The 7,468-nt window shown below is 34.8% G+C and overlaps 1 protein-coding gene across 1 annotated transcript in view; it reads right to left on the bottom strand.

Moving 5' to 3' along the window:
* RAB3GAP2 (RAB3 GTPase activating protein subunit 2 (non-catalytic)) overlaps window positions 1-7,468 on the bottom strand; it is a gene marked incomplete at its 5' end in the record, with an annotated part of 38,566 nt that overhangs the window by 4,603 nt on the left and 26,495 nt on the right. Inside the window, 8 exons of the mRNA XM_009703485.1 lie at window positions 623-841; window positions 1,081-1,155; window positions 1,727-1,762; window positions 3,916-3,986; window positions 4,777-4,843; window positions 5,857-5,963; window positions 6,093-6,266; window positions 6,641-6,857. Coding sequence (XP_009701787.1) covers window positions 623-841; window positions 1,081-1,155; window positions 1,727-1,762; window positions 3,916-3,986; window positions 4,777-4,843; window positions 5,857-5,963; window positions 6,093-6,266; window positions 6,641-6,857 — 966 coding nt within the window. The remainder of the gene's footprint in view (window positions 1-622; window positions 842-1,080; window positions 1,156-1,726; window positions 1,763-3,915; window positions 3,987-4,776; window positions 4,844-5,856; window positions 5,964-6,092; window positions 6,267-6,640; window positions 6,858-7,468) is intronic.

Below are 7,468 nucleotides of genomic sequence, written 5' to 3'. Positions count from 1 at the left end.
GGAATTAAATGACAGTCTACACCAGTATTTTGTGTTAACTTTTTTTTAGAATTGTAGTGTGGTAAAGCTAGGAGGAAGAAGCTCAATTTGTGGTACCTGCTTTGTATCAGGGCCAAGCTCTGACTGGAGATATACTGCATTTTAAATGCAATGACTTTTTTTTGGTTTTAAGTGGTTTATATGCATTAAATGACAAGCTGTTTATTCTCTTCGAGATGCTCAGAATTCTGGAATAATCACCAGCAATAACAGATACAACAGTGACACTAACATAACATTTCTGACCTTAAATATTTATGTTTTCCCTGATCTGGTACTTCTCAAAGCAATGAGAAAAACCTGTCACCCAGCATTCTTACTACGCAGTATTTTCAGGCCAGCTAATTATTAAGGAGCTGATTTTCATGCATCTGAGGTCACTACGAATCTCTTATTCATAAGGAAAAGCACCAAGTTCGGGTCTCAGCCTGAATTCTGGTGACAAATTCATTAATACACTACAGTGGACTAAATGTCTTTCATAAAATTATGCATGAACTGTTTAAGAGTGAAAGCTAACATATATGATAGATACCAAGAGGAAGGATAGCAATATTAAGATGTATGCTTTCAAAAGACATACCTTGCTATCAAACAGCGAAAGAGGCTTCACACTCTTCAGAGAAAACCTCATGATGGCGTACAAGATAGTACATAACACAAACTGGTGTTCAACAAGCGGGTAGTGAATGCGTTTCTGCTCAAGGGCTAATTCTACTATCGATACTGGTCCTTCTACCGACACCCAAGCATCTTCAGTATCTAAGACAGGAGCCTGCATTTCATCACTAGTAACGTCAGCCTGCCAGAGCAACACAGAAAAGTAGTCACACACAAAACGTCATCCATATTGGCCTTCTATGCAAAACACAGGGCTTTAATCACAAGTTCTCTGCACTGAAATTAAAAAGAAAATTTCACATTGTCTAGAAGTTCATTAGTATTTGTCTGAAGGGTACGGAAATTAGTATAACTATATCCTTTGAAATTAAATTTGAATCAATTAGTTCCTTACTTTCTATGTGAAAAATAAAAATTTACCTCTAGCAATGTTTGCAGAAGATCTGAACAGCAGCCAAGAAAAGCTGTCATTGCTGTGTCACCCATACCTACGTCCTGTTAACAAATAGTGTGATTTAAATTGTTTCAGTTAGAATTGAAACAGGCTTTTATTATCTTTGTACGTTTCAGAAGACAGTTGTTGACATAAAACACATTGTTAAGCTCAGTTTATTAACCTATTATATTTAAAGGTAAACTAATATTCACTGAAGTACAAGAAAGAACGGAAAAAAATAGGAATAAAGCTAAATGTAGCCATTTACAATACTGTATCTCTAAAGAAGACTGAATTCCTCTAGTAATCACATCTAGTAAATTTCATTTTCTGAGCATATCAGTTGTCTTCCAAAAAAGTTTTAAATTAATGAAATTACACATGAAAAATAATAGTAATTTGTCATGTTAGAGTCTCAAGTCTACCTTCTATAATATTCAAAGTTATACTACTGTTCTAATTTGCCTTGTCAGATAAAGATTAATTTACATTTCTTAAAATCCGTAACATTTTCTCTAGTGCTGCATTTTGAATTTTCCTGAAACTTTCAAAAATAAATCACAAACTAGTATTAAAATTAAGGCATTTTTATTTATTTCTTGCCATTTAGACAAAGGTAGTATTACTTGCCCGTCTGCATAATCTGTCCTTTGGAGCTTTTCCAACCTGTTTAAAAAAAAAATTTCAGCACAATTAAATAATTTTCATCATACGGTATCTGTTACCCCATGTTTTACTCTTTTATTACCATTTTCCTAATATAAAGTGAGAAAATAGTTCATTACAGCTATAAAACACAACACATTGCATAGCTTGCTTTCAACAGAGATTTGATACATGTCATACAACTCAGAGATGAACATCATATTTAGTTCATCCTTCTTAAAGCCTAGGACTAGAAATAAGGCCCCAAGGTCCTCATTCAAATCTCAAAGGTAGCTAAAAAATTCCCAGTGATTTCTGTAATACAGCACTAGAGCTATAATACCAAGTGTGATATTAGAAAGAAACACTAGGAAACAAGGGAAAAAGAAAGGAAGAGGGAGTGCTCCAGCATATTCAACAAGATGGAGAAGGTCTAATAATAAAGTTATTACATGGTTTCCATGCTTTGCCTATCTGAATTCTTCAGAAGAGACACCTCAATCATATCCTGTTTAGGAATGTTACTATGAGGCCCAGATTCTACAAGCTGAATCACAGGCTGAAGCACATACATGTAAATGGAAGTTCTCTTGTCCATAGCACAAAAAAAAAAAAAAAAAAAATCAAAGTAATGATTACATCACCACAGCAGAGTCTAAACAACAGCTGAAGTGAAATTCCAGGGTCTTGAATTACGGGATTATTTAAACTCAAACTCAAGTGATCCATCGTGCTGTTCCAAACTATGAATTCAAGACAATTTTTAGCTGTCGATTTTGAGACTGATTAAATGCCAACAGATTGGGAAACTGTATTTTTCTGGAAGTTGGTGAAAGATCAGTTGTGCTACTGCTTCTATAACACAAACCCTACGGAGTAATTCCCAGCTTTCAAACATACATAAATAACTATTAAAAGTTAGCAACATTTGTCATTACATGATATTTGTTTGAGGTAACAGATGCATGCAAAAACAGTTAATAAAAAACCTTTATCTGTTCTCCTGTGGGTGTTAATCAGGCAGAAGTAACGCTGGTGGATTTACATAAAGTCATGCAGAAAAACTGGAACAGAGTTTTTGCAGAAGAAACACCTATTACAGCTGTATACAACTGAGCCTATCTGCTGAAAGGAACAAAGGAGGATTATATTCTCCAGTTCTTACAGAGCTAAACAAAACGCAGAAAATGAGAGGAGCAAAGGAGAAGGAAAAAAGATGACAAGACAGCAAATTCTTGTGGGTTTTGTGTTGGGTGGGTTTTGTTTGGTTTTTGGGGGGGAGGGGGGGTTGGTTGGTTTTTGTTTTGGTTTGGTTTTTGTTTTGTTTTTTAAAATCACTGTCAACACTTCTCTCTTTGCATTTGGACTTTTATGCTGAAAAACACTTCACTGCTGCTCTACATCCAACAAATCAATAGGCAGATTCCACTTACACAATTTAAACATATCTATCACTTACTGGCAGTACTCTTCCTAAACTGTCTTCCAGTCCTAACAGAATTGTCTTCCAGTAAACAGATCCACTGCATATTTATAAGCATGAAAAAACCTGAATTTTAACAGGGACAAGAGACTGCTAAAACTCTTAGCAAACAAGCTGCATACTAGAACAGAAGCTGATTTACAATGGTAGTGATAGTTAAAAATGCTCAACAACATCCATAAAACATTCTGCATTTTGTAGAATATCAGCTCATACATGCAAAACTTGGACCACAACATTAGGAAAACCTGCTGCTTGTGTGAACATGAAAGTTTCATGGCAATAACTTACCAGAAAACAGCCACAGAGAAAACAGTTTATTGTTTTCTAACTTAAAATTTTATATATGCACACATACATAGTTTCAAACTGTTTCACAAATAGCTTGTAATTGCTAAATAAAAAGTAACACTGCGCATCAGTCTTCAGTACACATCAGCCAGTGCTGATCTGCTATTAAAGCTGCCTATAGTTGATCACTCCATGGATTTGTTATTTTAAAATACGCATTCCTTCATCAATTCCAAAAGTTAGCTACGTAATAAACCAAACAAACAGAGGTTTCTTGATGCTTAAATCAAAGATATTCCAAACTTACTTTAAAAAACCAATTGTTTAAAAACACTAGTTTCACTTTTCAGTTAATAATAAAATTCCAGCCTCAAAAATACTGTCACAATACTGCACTCACCTTGTCCATTAGATACGTAGCTGAAGAAAGCCTTTTTACTATGAATGTATTCCACATCATCAGAGCGATACCTAGAACAATTGCAAACTTGTAAACTCCAAGTGAGTAGAAAAGAGATCTTAGAAGTACGGAGTGAAAAGTCATGGGTCAAACCTCCTTTGGGGGTGGGGGGTGTGGCAAGATTAAAAAAGATGGTGAATGAAACAAGAAGGAATTGTGAGTTATCCTCACTGCCTTATGCTTGGACTTTAGATTTCAGATTTCTCAGGAGGAGACTACCTTGGTCTCTCTACAGTCAGAAGTGCAATGAATCATTTGTTAAAATTATTATATTATGCAGACTCGGTTAACATTGTAGGTGCACAGAAACAGTGGTGGTAAGCATGAAGGTTTAAGACTAGTGCTTTAGGCATAGAGTGCACCTTATTTGCATACATAAATAGTCTACAAAAAAAGACAGTTGTCATCACATTCACCAAAACAGAGTATCAAGAAATGCATGGAAAGTAATTGAAAAGAAGCACATGCCACTATTTAAATACAAATAAATAAGTTCAGAGCAATTGTATTTTAAAATGTTTTCAGTTAAACACATTAACTTTATCTAACCAACTTTTTTTCATAGTTCTGATGGAAACTCAGTATCTACATAAAACACAAAAGCTTGAATGTCAGCAGAAAGCTTTGGGGATTTTCTTGGGGGTGTGGGTTTTTTGTTTGTTTGGGGTTTTTTTGTTTTGTTTTTTGTTTGGTTTGGTTTGGGGTTTTTTTGGTTGTTTTATAATTTCATGTAATTTCAACATTTATTTTGTTGTTTTATAATTTCAACAAAGATATTTTTAATAATAGCTTCATACTTACCATGCTGAACGTGAGCATTAACAATGCATCTTAGATGATCTATAGACCTAATGAGAAAACATGCTTCCTTATGTAAAACAAAAAAGTAAAAGAACAAGTTACTACATTATTCAAAACTTGTTTTAATGTAGACTATTTTAAAGCGACTATTTTCTGACAGTTATAAAACTTGTAAGTTATTCTGATATTGCAATCTTCTCGGCTACTATTGACAAACCTACATGCATATGGCAAAGTATATTTCAGTAATCATGAAACATATTGTGATTTCAGCACTATTTTCGGGGCTCTGTTTTAGTGTATGTACTGCTAACATACTCTTTGCTGAAAGGTACCTCCACTGACTACAGTTATTTTTCAAATACAAAATTCATTTGGGCTAGAAAGATTCATTTTTATTCCATTCCATTATGATGGAGTAAGCTTTTAACAATCTCAAAGGAACCTTATATTCCATAGCAAGATGTTATGTTGCACAGATCTAAGGAGTGCTAATTTCAATTTTAGTATCATCTCAACTTAGGACAACATTTTCCAGTATTAGGCAAGCTATAGGACAGCAGCACAAAAAAGGAATTTTTTTTTTTCTTTCTCCTATGACAATTCCCAGCAGCGGCCAGGGAATTTAAGAATATTCAATAAATCCCTCTTTCCTCTTTAAATAGAATGGATTCTAATCTAACAAATTTAGTATTCTGCAATCTGTTTTAGCATATCTAGAATAGAGGAAAGGTTCATCACTATTTTGCAGTACTTAAACTGTTTTATACTTGCACAAAATAGAGTCAAAACCCTTCTTTGTGCTGTTTATTTGAATCCAGTTTCCATACTTCCCGTTTTGAGAATCTGATAGCTTAGACATATATAGTCCTGTCTTTGCGAGGTGCTGTTCAGCCTCAGGACCTGCATTCATTTTCTCAATTCAATCTCTGCTTTCCACTTACCACAGAAAAATCACAACTAGCATGCTTTCAAAGTCAGTCTTCTTAACGCAAGTTTTTATGAACTATTACAAACTTGTGAAACTGCTTCTATTGAGTTGGTCTTAACCATTACTCCCCGCAAATTAAATTCTTTTACCTCTGGGTCCTTATTCCACTGCACAACATATTCCCAACAGCAATGTGCATGGAGTACATCCACTTCAAGACTACATGGAAACTGCTGATATGCTAGTTGCAGCAGCTCTAGAAAAAGAAGATCTGAAGTTACAAGACAGACCTCTTCCCACTATAATTTCTACTACGTCACAGCAGTAGCAACTAAAACATCTTTGCAGACATTTAGAATTTGAAAAATTCATGTTATTTTCTTACCTAGGATTGTTTCCAAGCCTGCATCTGCTTCTGGTTCCTCAAGAAAGATATTAGTATGCATTTCTACAGATTCTTCAGTACAATCTGTATTGGTTTTGTGTTGGGCCAAATTCAGTACAAGAGGACTGAAGCCTTGCTTAAAAACCCACTTTGCTACAGTGTCAGCAATACCTCCTAGAACATTAAAAAAATTATTTACGAGGTATAGTCGACATATCCCAGAAGATTTATGGTTCACAATCAAAGGACAAGAGGAGATAGAGGAGTTTAAACTATTACCTTTAATTACAAAAGGATAACTTTGCCAAATAGAAAACTTCTTAATCAACTGATTTGAGGTTTACAATGCAGTCTTTACAGTAATACCCTCTTACAATTTTAAAATGCTATTCTATATGGTTTGCATTGCTTTTTAAAATAAGAAAAGTAACCAGCAGAACAATTTCCAGTGCAGTGTGTATCATAAATTAAAGTAAGGATGGCTCAAGAAGCCTATTAGAAAGACAATCAACCATCCTTCCATGAGAAAAAAAAATAAATAAATGTACCTTTTCCAGCTTCAAGCAATTTCTTTACAGAAAGCCTGCCCAAAGGCTCAGCCTGGAGTGATGAAACTCTTTTCGTCCTTTTGCTCACTTTGCTATGCAGTAGTGTTTGAAGTATCAGACAATCCTCTAACTGTTTCAGCAAAAGTTTCCAATATTCAGTATCAAGGGAAAGTGCTTCCCAGGATTCCGTGTCCGAACCTACGACTATTTGGGAAAACTAACAGAACATATAACCTGTTTTAGGTCTGTTCACTTATAGTAGCACAGTTTTGTTTGAAAAAATGCATAGTATTAAAGTGGAAAGCTATATCCTAAGAGCTACTGCATTTCAAAGAGTAATTTAGTTCAAGATACGTACATTAACTCCTATGCAAACATCAATTAGTATCCCACACTGCTCACAAGATGCACAGATTCTTAAACACAGACATAAGGAAGTAAAAGGACCTGAAAGGTCACCTTGTAGTCCAATTTTAAAGTTCATATTTGAAAAGTGGGTTAGGATCCCTTCAAAAAGATTTAATTCTAAGTCCTCCACTATATACACATTCCCTACATATATGACTAATCCACTTGCATTTCAATTTCTTACCATATTAAAAAATACGTATCATGCACCAGAAACACTGAATCACACCACATCACAGTTCTGTGCATTATTTTGATAATTCTCATGTTTATCAGCAAATGCTCTGCCAGGAAGCCCAAGAATCTTTCCAGTAGGGTACAGATCTGACATTTAGCTTTGTGCACCAAGACAGCAAACTCTGGAGTTCTCAGAAGCCTGGCCATTAACAGTTTTAAGCTCTAAGCCAAAGTATGGGAGCA

Source organism: Cariama cristata, unplaced genomic scaffold (assembly GCF_000690535.1).
Source record: "Cariama cristata isolate BGI_N322 unplaced genomic scaffold, ASM69053v1 scaffold17357, whole genome shotgun sequence".
Taxonomy (NCBI): Eukaryota; Metazoa; Chordata; class Aves; order Cariamiformes; family Cariamidae; genus Cariama; species Cariama cristata.
Note: the sequence above shows the minus strand (reverse complement) of the source record. Positions and strands in the feature narration are given on the sequence as shown.